The sequence below is a fragment of the Bos grunniens genome, chromosome X (genome assembly GCF_055505025.1).
Source record: "Bos grunniens cultivar Pamir isolate PY7600 chromosome X, Bosgru_T2T1.0, whole genome shotgun sequence".
Taxonomy (NCBI): Eukaryota; Metazoa; Chordata; class Mammalia; order Artiodactyla; family Bovidae; genus Bos; species Bos grunniens.
In genome coordinates this window covers 51654062-51671083 of record NC_141194.1, presented here as the reverse complement: position 1 = coordinate 51671083, position 17022 = coordinate 51654062, and the positions used below count along the sequence as shown (strand labels likewise).

The 17022-nt window shown below is 50.7% G+C and overlaps 1 protein-coding gene and 2 long non-coding RNA genes across 15 annotated transcripts in view; 1 reads left to right on the top strand and 2 right to left on the bottom strand.

Annotated features, from left to right (window-relative positions):
• The window catches only part of IQSEC2 (IQ motif and Sec7 domain ArfGEF 2), a 78080-nt gene that overhangs the window by 20174 nt on the left and 40884 nt on the right, over window positions 1–17022 (bottom strand). Inside the window, exon 1 of one of the 8 annotated variants that reach the window (XM_086388685.1) lies at window positions 169–337. The exons of the other annotated variants lie outside the window; for them this stretch is intronic. Coding sequence (XP_086244811.1) covers window positions 169–212 — 44 coding nt within the window. The 5' untranslated portion in view covers window positions 213–337. Of the gene's footprint in view, window positions 1–168; window positions 338–17022 lie in introns of those variants that run through there. 8 annotated transcript variants of the gene reach the window in all.
• The window catches only part of LOC147340332 (uncharacterized), a 46736-nt gene continuing 29983 nt past the window's right edge, over window positions 270–17022 (top strand). For 2 of the 5 annotated variants that reach the window (XR_015159341.1, XR_015159340.1), the window contains exons 1-2: window positions 271–402; window positions 9124–9283. This is a non-coding gene — a long non-coding RNA (uncharacterized LOC147340332). Of the gene's footprint in view, window positions 403–9123; window positions 9284–17022 lie in introns of all 5 variants that reach the window. The other 3 variants (XR_015159338.1, XR_015159339.1, XR_015159342.1) reach the window with 3 other exon arrangements.
• LOC147340333 (uncharacterized) lies at window positions 9629–12521 on the bottom strand. 2 transcript variants are annotated; one of them, XR_015159337.1, is made up of 4 exons: window positions 12390–12521; window positions 11051–11176; window positions 10533–10573; window positions 9629–9726 (listed from the first exon to the last, which is right to left on the bottom strand). It is a non-coding gene; the product is annotated as an uncharacterized LOC147340333 (long non-coding RNA). The 2 variants fall into 2 exon arrangements; XR_015159336.1 differs by having other exon boundaries at window positions 11099–11176.

Sequence of the window (17022 nt, the reverse complement as noted above, 5' to 3'; positions counted from 1 at the left end):
TATACCCTGCACACGCAGGCTCTCCCCTGCTCACCCAGCCCTGCCCCCGACAGCCCCACCTCTGCCCCCAGAGGCCTGGGCTCCAGGCCTGGCCAGTTCTCAGTGTTCCCTGGCTGCCAGGCCGAGGGCTCAGTGACAGCGGGAGGCGCCTCCCACCAGCATTCTCACAGGTAAAGAGCTGCCCTGCGGGGCAACTTCCTTTTTCTCCTCATGGCCTCCTCTGCTCAGCTCGGGGGAGGGGAACAAGGGCGAAGAGTGGTAGGAGCGGGGCACTGGGTCTTGCCCGCCCTGGTTACCCAGAGCTGTTGTTCTGCCAGACCTGCTCCCATGGTGCCATGGCAACCAGGCTGCCAGGGAACTCAGGTGGCGACAGAGCCCAGCGCCCTGAGCCCAAGCAGGACGGTGAGAAGCCACAGAGATGGGAACAATGGAGGGGGTTTGGGAGGGGGGACAGGCAGGGGGAGGCATGGAGGGGGTTGTGGGGGGAATGGGTATGGCTGAGGCCCAGAGAGTGATCTGGTTTGGGCAGGCACTGGAGCTCTTGACCAGTGAAAGGGTTAAGGGGCCACTCCCTGGCCCCTACCTGACAGAGGGCAGGGCACAGGACCAGAATGGGGGGCAAGCTGGGATGGGTGTAGGGAGGCTCCCAGCCATTTCAGGAGTTTGAGCTACAATGGTCTTGCCAGCCTGACAGATGAACACTTTGGGCTGGGGGCTTAGGGGCTGGGGGCTTAGGGGCTGGGGGCAGTGGGATACAAAGTTGGTGCTGGCTCAGCGCTAATGAGGGCTCCTGCCCTCTGCTCATCCCCGACCCTCCCAACTGTTAATCTTCAACACTGTCAGGAGCAAGGTGGAAACAGACTGAACGGCTGCCCTGAACCCCAAAATGCTCTCTCCTCCTGGGCCTCTGGGGCCTGTGAAGTCCCCCTTCAGGGGTCAGACCCAGCCCAGTGCCCCCCAGGCATCTAAGATGCACCTCTCTCCCCCTCAGGACTGCAGGATCCCACCCCCCAGCCTCTCCCCTCTCAGCACATGCCTCCCAGTTTTGATCAACTTTGTTCACGAACCATCCTTGGTTCCCACTTGCATTCCTCCAATTTAAAAGAGAGAGAGAGAGAGAGAGAGAGAGAGAGATAACCCAAGTCCTTGTTGTGGCATTTGAGGCTTCTCCAAGACACTGTAGCTAATGTTTTGTTGTTGTTCCGTTGCTCAGTTGTGTCCAACTGTTTGCGATCCCATGGACTGCAGCACGCCAGGCTTCCCTGTCCTTCACTATCTCCCAGACTTTGCTCAAACTCATTTTCATTGAGTCGGTGATGCCATCCAACCATCTCATCCTCTGTTGTTTAGTAAGGCACTATTCTTGTGCTTAGTCACTCAGTCATGTCTGACTCTTTGCAATGCTATGGACTGTAGCCCACCAGGCTCCTCTCTCCATGGGATTCTCCAGGCAAGTATACTGGAGTGGGTTGCCATTTCCTCCTCCATGAGATCTTCCCCAGCCAAGGATGGAACCCAGGTCTCCCACATTGCAGGCAAATTCTTTACCGTCTAAGCCACCAAGGCTACTATTCTTACTGCTTCACATTTAATAACTTGCTTACTCTTCAAAACAACCCTATGAGGTAGGTATTATTAATCACCTTCATTTTACACATAAAGAAACTGAGGCCCAGAAAGGTTAATAACATATCTATGGTCACACAGCTATTAATGATAGAGCCAGGATTCAAATCCAGGCAGTCTGACTCCAGAGTTCACACTCTTAAACATTAAGCCACACTGCAGGGTTGGCTACCAGCCCCCCACCCCATCCACTCTTCCCTCCAACCTTGCTCAAATCCTGTTTCTCCCCAATACTCCCATTGTCCTTTCCACCTTCCCAACTGCTCGTACAGTACTTTCCACCTGGAATGCTGTCCCTATCATCTTCTGCCATCTGCAATCTGAGAACCCCCACACACACCTTAGTTCCATCAAAAGTCAGGTCATATGCCACCACTAAGAAGCCCTCCTGAAGCCCGCCTCCAGCCAGAAATGATGGCTGATCCTGTTCAGGGCTCCCACACACAGCACATGGCTGTCCTTCTTTTTATGTAGCAGGTTAGCTTTGGCAAAGCGTGACAGCTATTTGTGTTCCTGACTCCCAGAATCCCAGCACAGGAGGAGAGTTTGGTAATCTCCCTGCTAGGACACAGCACAAGGCCTGGAACAGAGTAGATGCTCAGCAAAAGCTTCTGGAGGGAGGAAGTCAGTGAATGAGCTCTGGTGGCTGGGCTAATAAATCCTCTCACCTGAACTCTGACCTCAACTCGTCTCCTCTTCCCAATCCATTCTCCATTCTGTGGCTAGTGAGAGCTTTCCAAAGTAGAAATCTGACCATGTTGCTCCCCCACTAAAACCCTTCCATGGCTTCTCATAACTCATTCAATAAATGACAATTGAGCCCTTTCTACAGGCCAGGAACAGTGCTAGGTGCTGGAAATATAATCATGAGCAAGACGTGTGAGTTTTGTTCCCTCAGGGAGGTGACATTCTAGTGGGAGAAGAAGACTATAAATATATACTATCATTTCAGGCAGGGAGAAGTGCTAGGAAGGAAAATACAGCAGGGCGATAAAAGGTGCTGTTTTAAATGTGGTAGTCAGAGAAGGGCTTTTTGAATAAATGGCATATAATCAGAGAAGTGAGGGAGCGAGCTGTGTGGTTATCTGAGGCAAGAGCAGTCCAGAGGGTAGAGCCAGTGCAAAGGCCCTGAGGTAGAACTGTGCCTGGCATGTTTGAGGAACAGCCAGAAGGCTGGTGTAGCTAGGGCAGAGTCAACAAGGGGAAATGAGATCAGAGAGGCAATGGGAGCCAAACTGTGAAGGGCACTGAACCCACGATAAAGACATTGGTGTTTGCTATGATTGTGATGAGCAGAGAAGGGACATGATCTAACTTATGTTTTATAGGAATCATCATCCATAGGATAACCTCTAGCTTCCTCACCTCACCATAACCTCACCTTCCTCCTTCCTCACCATAACCATAGGTGGTTCTCCTGACCAGACCTCTGCCTCATATACCCTCTGACCTTTTACCCCAACCTGGCGACCTCCTGCTCACTCTTTAACATTTAGCTAAGGTGTGACCTTCCATGTCTTCCTGAGCCCTTCATGCAGGATGGCTTACAGGCCCCTCTTCTGTGCTGCCATAGGGCCCTATAGTCAATTCTATCCCTAGAGCAAGGGCATTAATTGGCTCATTGTGTGGGTGTGTGCTTGAAAGTGAAAAGTGAAAGTGAAGTCGCTCAGTCGGGTCCAACTCTTTGCAACCCCATGGACTGTAGCCTATCAGGCTCCTCCATCCATGGGATTTTCCAGGCAAGAATGCTGGAGCGGATTGCCATTTCCTTCTCCAGGGGATCTTCCCGACCCAGGAATCGAACCCAGGTCTCCCGCATGCGGGCAGACGCTTTACCGTCTGAGCCACCAGGGAAGCTTGTGTGGGTGTGTGCTTAGTCGTATCCAACTCTTTGCAACCCCGTGGGCTGTAGCCCACCAGGCTCCTCTGTCCATGGGATTTCCCAAGCAAGAATACTGGGGAGGGTTGCCATGCCCTCCTTCAGGGGATCTTCCTGACCCATGGATCAAACCTGCATCTCTTTTGTCTTCTGCATTGGCAGGTGGGTTCTTTACCACTAGTGCCACCTGGGAAGCCCCTTGAAGGCTTACAATTTACTGAGGCAGGCACCAGTAGCCCTATTTTATAGAGGAGAACACTGAGGCAAGAGGCCACGTAAACTTGCTCGAGGTCATACAGGATGCAAATCCAGAGCCCAGGCTGCCTTCTCACGACATCTTGTTGCCTCTCCCTACTTCAGGCCCCACGCTGCCCCTGGCTTTCAACTCAGTGGCAGTTCTCCCCTCGAGAGCTCTCTCTTCTGCTTTGGTTGCAAAGGTAATAGTGACAGGGAGGTCAGGCTGTCAACACAGCCTCCTAAAAAGGACAGAGATTGAAGGCATCATACACATTGCTGAAGGAGTGGGACCTGGGGACGTGGGATCCCTCAACTCAGAACCCCCAGAACACCAAGGAACATGCTAATAATGTGGATAAATCTCTCTTACACAGACTCATATTCTCTCTCTGTGTCTCTCACTCACACACACACATGCACACACACGCACACACACATACACACACAGAACATGTGCAGTAACAAGCTGAGTGGACATAGGTTTAGGTCCTGATGGCCATCCACCCGCTGTGTGAGCCTGGGTGTGTCTCTTTATCTCTATGCACCTCAGTTTCTCATCTTCGTGGAGCTCAAAATGCTATTCCCTCTTTGGATTCCTGGACTTCAGAAAGGCCCTGGGAGACCTACCTCTCCCCAGACTCCTCCCAGCCAGGAGCAGGAGCAAAGAAAAGACACACACACACACACATATACTTGTGCATTACACAAACAACCACAGTATAAAGCTGCAAGTTCTAAGGGCTGGGGAACGAAGGGAATGCTGGGGGAGCTCAGGAGAAATTTTTCTTGCTGGGGAGGGGGCCAGGGGCTAAGCAGAATAAAAATAAACTCTCACTTACAATGCACCTTCCCTGTGTCAGGCATTTTCTGCATGTATTTTAACTGCATGGCAAATGGGAAAGAAGAATTAGGATTTCGATTTTGCAGGTGAGGAGAAGGCTCTGAGGAGGAAATTCAGGCCAAAGGTCTCAGGACTAGCAAGTGGCAGAACAGGAATTAAAAGCCCAGAGCCTGTGCTAGTTCCCCTGCTGCCTTGAAGGCTTCCTGGGGTGGGTGGAGTGGGGGAGCTATAGAATAGGGCCTTGCCTAGGAGGAGTTGGTAGAGATGAGGCGTGAAGGACCCTGGGAGCCAAGGCACTATGATGGGGAGAAGCAGGGCGGGATGGGCTGTAGGGATTCAGGGCTGTAGGGTCAGGGGCACTGACCCACTCCGGCTGCTGCCCCTAATGGGAGGTCTCTCTCCCTCCTTCCCTTTATTGGCACTGCCCAGAGCCAGGCAGCCAGCAGGGGATGGAACCAGGATGCAGTTGCCATGGAAATGAATGGGGGCTGTTGCTATGGATACCATAAGATGAGGGTAAGAGGAAGCTAGGGATGCTGAGGACTATCCCCATGACAACTTGGGCTGAAGTGGGGGACCGGAAGTTAGAGACAAGAAAACAAGATAAGGAGGTCAGCACACCTAGATGAGGAAAGAAGCACTGGGCTCTAGAGGAAGACTGGGCAAGGAGACCAGACCCAGCAGGGGCTGGGGGCAGAGGGGCGGAGGGACTGCAGTCACCTCCCTCTCCCCTGACAGCTTTTCAGCAAGCTGTTTCTGCTGCCCAATCCCAGCGCCATGGAGACTCCAAACTTGAGGCCAGCCCGGCTTGGTACAGGGACTTGCAGGGAAGGGGGAAGCCATCTCAAGGGCTCATTGGGTACCCAGCAGACAATGTAGGCTTGGGAGCACAGAGATCAGGTTTGAATCTCAGCTCTGCTTCCTTTGCAGCCCTAAAAATAATAGCTGTCATTTACTAAGGACCTACTTTTAGCTAGGCCCAGCAACTCTGCAAGGTCTGGGTTGTTTCCCTTGAAGGGGATAATACAGATGAAGAAACTGAGATGCAGAGAGATGAAGTCATTTGCCCAAAGTCTCTATGTTCAGCAGTGCAGGAGCCAGGAGTCAAATCATCACTCATGCCTGTACCTACCAGCCCAGCACCGAGCAGCCCCTCTGGAGCCATTCTCCAGCTCCCTGTGCCTTCACACAGTGGCACACAGAGGGCCAGACAGTGAGTAAATATTTGTGGAGTGTTTGAATGAGAAAGTGACCAGGAGAAAGCAGGAAAGACTGAGGTTAAATGGAAGAAGTGCCTGCCTTTGACAGCAATGACTCACTGGTTTGCCTGGCCAAGGGTAGAAGATGCTCAGAACCGAGAGATCCAAATTAAGGCTCACATAGTCAAAGTGACTTGCTCAGGGTCACGCAGGATGAGAACCCCAATTCCCTATCTTCTAGGCCAGCGTCCCACTTGCAGCTTTTTAGCTGAATCCGTCTAGTCCCCACCCCACCCCCAGCCCCTTGAAGCTCCTAGATGTTGGTGACAGCAGGCCCCTTGCACTTCCCAGGCTACAGCGAGCTGATCCATAGTGCCATGCCTGTGCCCAGTCTCTTAGCTTCTTCTGCCCATGTGTCCTCCCTCTCTCCTCCACCTGCAACCTTCGCTGATCTGGCTGAGCTCATCTCATCTTGTGGCACCGCGAGCAGGCCAGCCCCCCTGGGAAGTTGGTTCTGACTCACTCCCACTCCCCACAAACCCTGACAGGATCAGATTCCATCCCTTTATGTTTTGTGCACACTCATGTCACAGGCCGTCCTTGTCACTGGCTAACTTGAGATTCTCTGTTGAAGTGTTCATTGCCTACACTGCTCCTGTTTCCCATGGGCGGTGGCCTGGTGTGATTTACTGCTGTGGACCCTCCCTATGCCCAGGCCAGTGCCCCGCAGTTACCTTGGTCCCCTAAGACCAGAGCTGGCAGCCATGTGTGTGTGACCATCTAGCTTGACAACTGCCACCCTAAAAGCCACAGCCCCACATGCTCAAAAGCCACTGACACATATTCTTATGATTATCTCCACCTGGGACACACAGAGAGTCTGCAGGCACAGAAATTTACCACCTCACACAATCAACCTCACACACTCAGAATCCCTCACACCCAGCCTCATACAATCACATTCCCTCAGATACACAACAGTGTACAACCTCTCATTCTTCTCGCACCTGCTGGCCTCATGCATACATGTGCACAGGCACACACTTTTCCCTTACAACTGATAGAAACCTTCCCCATTCCCATACCATAGGCCCTCACCCACTTCAGTTGCCTACACAGGAGTCTGCTGCTACTGCTGCTAAGTCACTTCAGTCGTGTCCGACTCTGTGCAACCCCATAGACGGCAGCCCACCAGGCTCCCCCGTCCCTGGGATTCTCCAGGCAAGAACACTGGAGTGGGTTGCCATTTCCTTCTCCAATGCATGAAAGTGAAAAGTGAAAGGGAAGTCGCTCAGTTGCATCCGACTCTTCACGACCCCATGGACTGCAGCCTACGAGGCTCCTCTGTCCATGGGATTTTCCAGGCAAGAGTATTGGAGTGGGGTGCCATTGCCTTCTCCGACACAGGAGTCTACACCCCCATGTCTCCCATGATAGCCATCTGATCTTCAGTTGAGCCCCTGTGGCCCTCAACTTTCATCTCCAATCAAATGAAGGGTAAAATGGTCTCTCCCTCCACAGCCAAAGGTCACCTAGACTCACACACCCAGCTTGAACAGAGCAGTCTACATACCATTCCCCAGTACAGCCCTGGAGCTCTCCACCAGGTTTTGGTCCGTGCTGCACCTGACTCTCTAATGCCTCCTCACCTCTCAAACCATCTATTCAAACCCTTCCCAGCCTTCCATTCTTGCCCCTCTTCCTCCAGCAATCCTTGGACACCACCACCCCCAAATGATCCTGACATCTTCCTCCTCTTTGGGCCAGGAACATATTTTGCTCATTACTGAAGCCATATCTGCTCAATCACTTCTGCCCTTCAGGAAAGTACCCTGCCTACTTTCCCAAAGGAATTTTCATCTCCCCTGAGAGATGGAGAACTTAAGGAGAACACAGTCACTGTCTTACTTTCGGTCTCTCATGGTATTTAGCTTGAAGCCTTGCACACAGTAGGTATATGAGCAATGTCTTCTGGAAGAGTAAATAAAGGAGAGAGGAAGAGAGAGGGAGGGACAGAAGGAGAGGAGAAATAAATGAGAATTTGAATGAGTGAGTGAGGAGCTGAGTGCCTAAGTCAGTTAAGCAATGAGTGAAGAGTGAGGCAAGCCTCTGGAAAACTACCGGAGCATGTGAAGGGTATGTTGAAGGGAGGAGGGAAAGAAAGGAGAGGAGAGACTCTCACCTGGGCCTTAATCAAAACAGGAGCCACCAATCACTGTGCAGTTGCCAACCATGCATTAGACCCTATGCTGAGCTCCTTGTGTTTCTTCTTGCTAATCTTCATGACAACCCACAGAGGTAGATCTATTCTCACTATACTCAGGAAGAAAATGAAGCTCAAGGAGAAGAAAATATTTGCCCAAGGTTATACAGAGAGTAAGTGGCAGAACCATAAGGTAAACTCAGATTTGTCTAATGCAAAAAAAAAAAAAAAAAAAGCAAGGCTCAGAAAGGGAAAGCAGGGGCAATGAGCCCACTTGGGAGTCCCCTGGCTCTGCTCCTAACACAGACTCATCACGGAAGGTGTAGGTCCTACAGCTCACAGACGACACCTTCTGCCTTCCTGCCAACAGCCTCTGGGGATTCTTAGAACCAGCCTCTGGCAGGTGCAGGAAATATTTAGGGTCATTGCATCTGGAGGCAGCGGCTTTCCCTCAGACTCCAAGATCCCTAAAGCTGTAAAATTGGAACCTTGAAAGTACAAAATCAAGGACTCGTAACATCACAGAATGTTAAAAGCATACCATCAGAATTTTTTAAATGGTAGAATCATGAAATCTTAAAAACCACCATATTGCAGAATCCTCAAATCACAGCATCATAGAAATAGAAACACATGGAATGTGTCACTGAATTATCCTCTCTTGAATTCATGTAATCATAGTTTCTTAAAATTGTACCATCTCAGATTCACAGAATGTCAGAGCTGGAGGAGCCCTTGGAGATCCTCTGGTCCAACTCTCCCTCCTCCTTTTACACATGGGGAAACTGGGTAGCAGAGAGGCCAAGCCACGTGTCCCAAGTTGACCAGCTCATGCCACCTCAGGCTGAAGAAGGCTCTAGGCTTGCCCATGACGAGAGCGCCGCACCATTCATTCATTTATTGAGTGCCTTCTGGGTGTTGACAATACCAGGAATCAAACCCTACTCTCTTTCCCAGCCCCTGTTCCCAGCCATGGATAGGAAAGAGGGTAAGGCCCTGGTGGAGATGGGGAGAGGGAAGTGGGTAGGGTGGAATATACATCAGACAGAGAGAAGAGATCAGCTTTTATTGATGGAAATTCTTTTGTACACAGCGACACGCACTCTGAAAGGCCTTTTCCTCCTGATCATATTTACAGAGCACTATGGGAGCGGCAGGGGGCACAGGATGAGGCCGTCAAGCAGAAGAGATGGCAGCAATGGCCACAGCGAGGGAACGAGCAGGCTGGGTCCCAACCCCTTCTGGTCCTCTAAGCCCTAGGCACCCTGCATCTCTGTTTGTGCTCACAGAGGACAGAGGTAGGTCCTTGGGATGTCATTTGGAGACCTCTCCAGGAGTGGCAGGCTCCAGGGTGCCTGGGAAGTGGGGTGCGGGTACGGGAGGGTCCAGGTTTCAAGCTCCAAGCTCTGCTGCTCCCACATTTTAGTCAGACCAAGGACTCCAGCCTTTATAATTCGGGGGCTGGAGTCCAGGGGAGACAGCAGCAGGGGTGGGAATTCCAAGAAGGGAGTGGACAAAGATGGGGCAGGATGCTTGCCCATCCGGTTCCTGAAGCAGGGACGGGGTCTCATGGGGGATCGCAGGGGTGGGGGCTGGTTAAGGCTTTTGCTTCTGCATAGAAAATGACCCTTGTCCTCTCAGTTACCGAGAGGAGGGACTACTGCACTCGGAGGCCGGACAGCAGAACTGATGAGCGTCTTCCTCTTCCTCTTCCTCAGTCTCCTCCTCCTCCTCCTCTTCCCTGGGGCCAGGAAGGGCAGGGTAGAGGCCACAGGCGGCGGGTGACAGAGAGAGGCAGAGGCATTAGTTTGCAGAGCAGGGGAGATACAAGAAGGGCTGGAACCAGGGAGGTGGGGCTAGGATGGGAGTTGGAATGGGAAGGCCAGCGTGACCAACAGGGCCACACCCATCTCAGTCTCCGAGGAGCCTGTTGCTAGTCCCCGAGGAGCCTGTTGCTAGTCCCCCTCTGGGACTGGCCCTCCCCCACACTCAGGCTGGGCTCCAACTTAAGGTTACACCCAGAGTAAGTAAACTCCCTTTCTGATCAGACTGGTGCCCAACCTTCATTTTAATATAAATAAGTAGCAACCAGCTCTGTGCTGGCACTTTGCATGTATCATCTCATTTAACCCCTGCAACAACTCTGCAACATTTTAAAGATGAAGGAATTGAAGCTCAGAGAGATTAGATAACTGCCCAAGGTCACACAGCTGGATTAGTGGTAGAGTCAGGATTTAAACTTGGAAGTTCTTGGAGCTCCAAGTCTCGGGCTCTGCCCAGCAGGTCCTTTGGGTAGACTTGGTACTATCTCCAGAAATCCATCCTGCCCTTGAAGGACAAAGATTTGTATCTCCTGAAGTCTTCAGGGTTTGGAATGTAGGAGATGCTTAGAAATGGAGTGTGTGAAGTCCACAGCTTTGGAAGCAAATGGACCTGGGTTCTGAAACCAGCTCTACAAGTGCTTCTAGGCTGTGGCCCCAGGCATGTTAATGCCCCTCTTGGAGCCCTGGTTTCCTCATCTGTAAAAATGGGGCTTATGGTACCAACCTCACAGGATTGTTGCAAGGACTGGAATACATGTCAAGTGCCTGGCAAACAAGAGCGATAGGAACACAGTGATGGTGGTGAACTGTTCAGGAACTGAACCTAATTAAGTGGCCCTTTGCACTCACACAGAAGCACCACAGTGGTGGGAGGAATCATTGCAGGAACAAGCACATATTTCTCGGGTCTTGCAGAACAGTACCAGGGGCCAGTCACTGGAGTTGGACTATAGTTTCATGGGGTGGATGGACAGGCATGGGAGCTGGGGCAGGACCAGGTGTCTTGGGAGTGAAAAAGGTGACAGATCTCCTAGGGCTAGTGAATGAAAGAGTCTTACCCCACTCCCAGACCCCTTGGCTTGGGGGATGAAGGAAATATGGAATGCAGGGTACTGGAGGATCGGGAAGACAGGGGAAGGAAAGCGGATAGGCAAAGGGAAGGCACTAGTGTCCATGTGACAGACAAGGGTGCACGGGTGCCCGCATGCACGTACACACACTCACACACACACACATACACACCCTCCTCATACTCAGAGCTCCCTCTGACACATTGTTCCACAGACTCACTGAGTCAGCAAAACCGCATGAGCCAGGGCCCCAGTCCTGGGCAAACAGCTCCTCCTTTCAGAGTCTCCCATTCCTCATCTATAAAAGGAGACAGAAACTCCACACTTCTCAAGGCTATCACGGGTAACAAATGATCTTCCAGTCCCCCGGCTCGCTCCCCTCCTATCCGAGCCAGGCCCCTGCTACCCTTCACCTGACACTGCAGTCATCTGATTTTCTCTCTGTACTCTCCTGGACCACTTTAGGCTTCCTATATCCCACCATTGAGTGTGGATCTCCTGCTCAGACACCCACCTCGGCTCCCCTTTGCTTCCTGCACAAAGTTCAGATTCCTCAACCTGACATTCAAAGCTCCCCCACCCTATGGCCTCACCTGGCCTTTCCTGTCAGGTGGAAGAAGCATAGGCTTTAGAATTAGACAGACCTGGGTTTAAGTATCAGCCCCACCATCTACTATCCAGGTAACCTTGAGTCCATTTCTTCACCTCTCTAGGACTTACTTTCCTTACTGCAAAATGAGGAAGCACCTATTCTGTAGGTTATGGTGGGAGTAAGTAAATTCAAGTATGTAAAGCACCTGCCACAGGGTAGGTTTGGTGCCTCACACATGGTAACTATTATTGTGACTGTCAGCATCAGTGGCATCAGTGTTACCCTGCTCACTCCAGCCCAGCCTTCATGAAACTAGCTTGTCCGTTATTCTGTCAGCATGAACCAGCCTTTTCATGCTTCTATGCTTTTGCTGACTCTGTTTCTTTCTCCTGCACAGAGCTTTGCCCTTTGAAATCCTATCTAAACTTCACAACCCAGCTCAATTGCTCCTTCTTGCAGGAAGTCCTCCCTGACTTCCAACCAGAAATATTCTTTGCTTCTTCCTAGCTCCAGCATCCATGCTCTCCATGTTGTTGCTTTGAACTTTTCCAAGGCATTTCTTTCACCAATCCCCTCAATGCCCTTGTATTCCCCCCACCACCACTATCTCTGCTTTCCTTCCCTGTGGGAAAGAGAGGACACCTATACTATTTAAGGCCAGTCTCTCCACCCAGGCTCTGGAGCCCACCCCTGCTACCTCCTCCATAACAATTATCCCCTCTCCCTCCAGTATTTCAACCTCTCCCTCTCTGTTGCCTCCTTCCTACCAACATTTATAGAAGCTCAAGTCTCTCCCATCTGGGAATAAAAACCCTCTATCTGCCCCCACATCTCCCTCGAGCAATCACTGTCCCTCTCTCCTCTTCACAGCTAAGCTTCTTGAGAAATTCGTCTACACTGGCCATCTCCACTTCAGTACCTCCCACGGGTTCTTCAACCCACTGCAATCTGCCTCATGTGCCCACCAAGCCACAGAAACTCTTCTTAGTAAGGTCGCCCAGGACCTCCCACTGGTTAAAGCCAATAGACTTTCTCCCACCCTCATCTTACTTCTCCCAGCTATAACATTTGCCACTCTTAACAAGCCCCTCCTGTGTGCAGACGGCTCTTCCCTTCCTCTGCTTCCATGAGCCCACTCCCTGCTGGTTTTCCTCCTACTTCTCAGGACCACCCCCAGCTCCTCTTCCTCTCCCCATTCCTTATATGTTGGTACCTCTTCTCCAGTTCTGCTCTGGTCCTCTTCTCTTTCACTCCACACTCACTGTCCAGGGATCTCATTCCATTCCATAATTTCAGGTATGGCTGAGGACCCCCACATCTCTCTCTCTCTAGCATGGACCTCTCTCCTGGGTCTCACCAAGCCTAATGCTTGCTGGAAGCTCCACCAAGATGGCTCTTAGGGCCTTCAGAGTTCACAGGGACCTCTCACTCAGCATCTTACCACTGCAAACCTATCCTCTTGCATTTCCCACTTTCGTGAAGGGGCACCACCACCCAGTGGCCCAAGCCTAGATTCTTCCTGCTCCTTTAGCAAGTGAAGTGAAAGTCACTCAATCGTGTCCAACTCTTTGCAACCCCACCGACTATACAGTCCATGGAATTCTCTAGGCCAGAATACTGGAGTGGGTAGCCTTTCTCTTCTCCAGGGGATCTTCCCAACCCAGGGATCGAACCCAGGTGTCCTGCATTGCAGGTGGATTCTTTACCAGCTGAACCACAAGGCAAGCCCAAGTATACTGGAGTGGGTAGCCTATCCCTTCTCCAGGGAATCTTCCCGACCCAGGAATCAAACCAGGGTCTCCTGCATTGCAGGCAGATTCTTTACCAACTGAGCTGTCAGGGAAGCCCTTCAGCAAATCAGCCACCAAGTCCTGCTGATTCTACCCCCTCCCCCCTCCCCGCCACTGCTGCTGCTAAGTCACGTCAGTCGTGTCTGACTCTGTGCAACCCCACAGACGGCAGCCCGACAGGCTCCTCTGTCCCTGGGATTCTCCAGGCAAGAATACTGGAGTGGGTTACCATTTCCTTCTCCAATGCATGAAAGTGAAAGTGAAGTCACTCAGTTGTGTCTGACTCTTAGCGAACCCATGGACTGTAGCCTACCAGGTTCCTCCATCCATGGGGTTCTCCAGGGAAGAGTACTGGAGTGGGTTGCCATTGCTTTCTCCGTCTACCCCCCTGAATAGCTCTAAAAGACTACACATGATCTGGCTCTTGCTAACTCATCATCGACTCCTCTCGCCCTTCACTCACTCCTTCTCCAATCATACTGGTCTCCCTGTCATTCCTCAAACATAACAAGCCCACTCCTGCCTCAGGGCCTTTGCACTCACTGAAACATCATTCCCCAGATAGGTGTAGCACCAGACACAAGCTATTAATATATATTTAGTTGCTTATTTATTATCCATCTCATCCGCTGTAAGATCCATCAGGGCAGGCATCTGTTTTGTTTACTGCTATATCTCTAATGCCCAACACACTGTCTAGCACTCAATAAATATTTTTTAAATGAATGAATCCACTGCCAGGCCTGAGCATGGGCAACTCACTGTGAACTCCAACCGTGGTCATCTCCACCCCCACTATCTGTTCAGCCTCTGACTCCAGTTCTCTCTTCCTCCCAATCATCTCTCAAATCCACTTCCTCTGCTCCCTCCCCACGGCCACTACCTTAGCTCAGTGTGCTTGTGTTGTGCTTAGTTGCTCAGTTGTGTCCGACTCTGTGACTCTGCGGACTGTAGCCCACCAGGCTCCTCTGTCCATGGGGATTCTCCAGGCAAGAATATTGGAGTGGGTCACCATTTCCTCCTCCAAGGGATCTTCCCAACCCAGGGATCGAACCCAGGTCTTCCGCATTGCAAGCAGATTCTTTACCCTCTGAGCCACCAGGGAAGCCCAAGAATACTGGAGTGGGTAGCCTATCCCTTCTCCAGGGGAACTTTCCAACCTAGGAATTGAACCAGGGTCTCCTGCACTGCAGGCAGTTTCTTCACCAGCTGAGCTACCCGGGAAGCCCTACCTTAGCTTACCTCTCTTGGATTACTGGAACAGTCTCCTCCCTAGTTTCCCTTCCTTCTAAAATGCTAACCTGATCATGTTACCTTCCCTCTTCAAGAGCTGCTCGTAGCTCTCCAGCTGCCTACCATGACAAAGGAGCCTGGACTCCGCAAACGGCTGTCTGAGGTATATCTAATCTCTGCCTCAGTGTACAGCCTTACCATTTCTCACCTCTAGGCCTTGGCATTCACTATCAGAGCATCTTCTCCCATCTCTATCACTCAAAATCTTTACAGACCTTGGATAATTGGTTCAAACACTACTTTCTTCAGGAAAACAAATACGTGACTCACAAACCAGAAGTAATTCCTCTCCAATATGCATAGAGAAATAAATGCCTCCAGTGTCACTCAGGATCTCCAAGAACCAGGACGGTAGTTGGCAATTATATCTGAGACCATGGACTTTGGGTGCTGGGCGAGCATTAACAGAGGTTCCCTTTGCCTCCTGAACTATTACTCTGGATTCACGTCCCTGGGGCCCTCTGCTAACACTGACTCATCCTTGCCTTCTCCCTTTCTCTCACCTGCTGTTGGATCTATCTCATTAATAACTCTCAAAGGATTTAGATTCCATAAGGTGAAATTAAAATGCTTCTTTGTGAACAGTGTCCACTGGAGTAAAGCAACACAGTAGCACTGCTCCAAGTCATTTCTTCAATGCCAACACCCCAGTTCAGGCCTTCTAGCTGGCCTCCACGCATATGATCCATTTTTCATACTGACTGCTAATGTGATGTTTCTAAAACACAAATTTTACCAAATTTTTCTATTTAGTATCCATTCACATGACACTTCATCACTAGCAATACTGGTTCTTAACTTTTTCTGGAGGAACATAAAACTCTTTATGCATTTAATGAAAGCCAGGAACCATCTCCCCAACAGCAAATCCACACAACCAGACAAACACAACATTTTGCATTCAATTTCAGGAGGTTCCCAGGCCACCTGAAGCCATTTGGGACCCGTGCAACCCAGGCTCTTAACAAACCTCTGGCTCTACCCAACAACATCCAGGTTCTTGTGCGTATGCTATTCCTTCTGCCTGGAATATTCTGGCACACTTCACCCTTTCCCCTGGCTGCCTCTGAGTCATCCTCTAAGACTCAGCTCTTAGGCTGAGATGACCTGCACCAGCCCTAGGTAGGGCTAGATCTCTCACTGCTGTGGAAGCCACTCCACAGCACCTCCCACGCTGTGCTCTCCTTTGTCATAGCCCTCCTCAGTTTCCCCAACTGACTGGGAATTTGTGGAAGGCAAGAACCATTACCCAGCATAGGCCCTGGCCACAGCAGAACTCCCTAAGTGTCTACTGAAGTGAACATTAATAATAGCTACCCTTTTTTTTGAGCACTCATTATGTGCCAGGCACTCAACAAGGTGAATTCTATTTATGATCTTTTCTCTTTATGACTCTTTACGACCCCATGAACTATACAGTCCATGGAATTCTCCAGGCCAGAATACTGGAGTGGGTAGCCTTTTCCTTCTCCAGGGGATCTTCCCAACCCAGAGATCGAACTCCGGTCTGCCAAACTGCAGGGGGATTCTTTACCGGCTGAGCCACAAGGGAAGCCCATGATCTCTTCTACCCCTCAATAAATAAACTCTATGATGCTGGTGGTTCTTTTTGACAGATGAAGAACTGGGCTCAGAGATGTAAAGTCGGTTGTTTAAAGTCACCCAGTTAGTGGGTGCCAGAGGTGGAACTGAAATTTGAGACCACTGCAAGTATTGGTCCACCATGCTTCCCTGCCCGTACTGTGAGACGGCATCAGTAGCAGAATAGGACCATGAATTAGGGCCAGAATGCCCTGCCTGGGCTCCATTCCCCAGGACCATCTACATTTATTTTCCCTCCTGTGTCACCTTCATGCCAAGAGCAGAGACCTGGCTCTCTCTCTTCTTTTTCCTTTTGGACATGCCACACGGCTTGCAAGATCTTAGTTCTTTGACCAGGGACTGAACCCAAGCCCTAGCAGTGAAAACACCAAGTCCTAATCCCTGGACTGCTGGCGAATTCCCTGGTCTCATTTTTTATAGTCCAACCCCTGGTCCCTTCCCATGTACTATATTCAGCCTCCTCATCTCAAAACCCCACTGTAGTCAGTCCATCCTTTGCCCAGAACCATCCCTAGACATGTACAACTTTTAAATCCAATCCAATCCAAGGCTACACACTGTCTATGAAGAAAACAAGACATGGGTAGCCCCTGCTCTTCATGAGTTGATAGTCATCCAGGAGTTTTACATGTACCATCTCCAATCCTAAAATCAGCCCTGAGAGGTTAAATAGGCATTATCCTCATTGCACAGATGAGGAAACAGAAGCTTAGAGGCTTGCTGAGAGTCAAGCTGGTAAGTAGCAGAATTTGGACTTGAATAAAGGTACTGACCCAACTATATTCCATTAGGTCATCCTACTTAGAAGACGCAAAAAGTAGGCAACCATTTCTGGCAGGATTGGGGGATAAAGGAAAGCTATTGCTC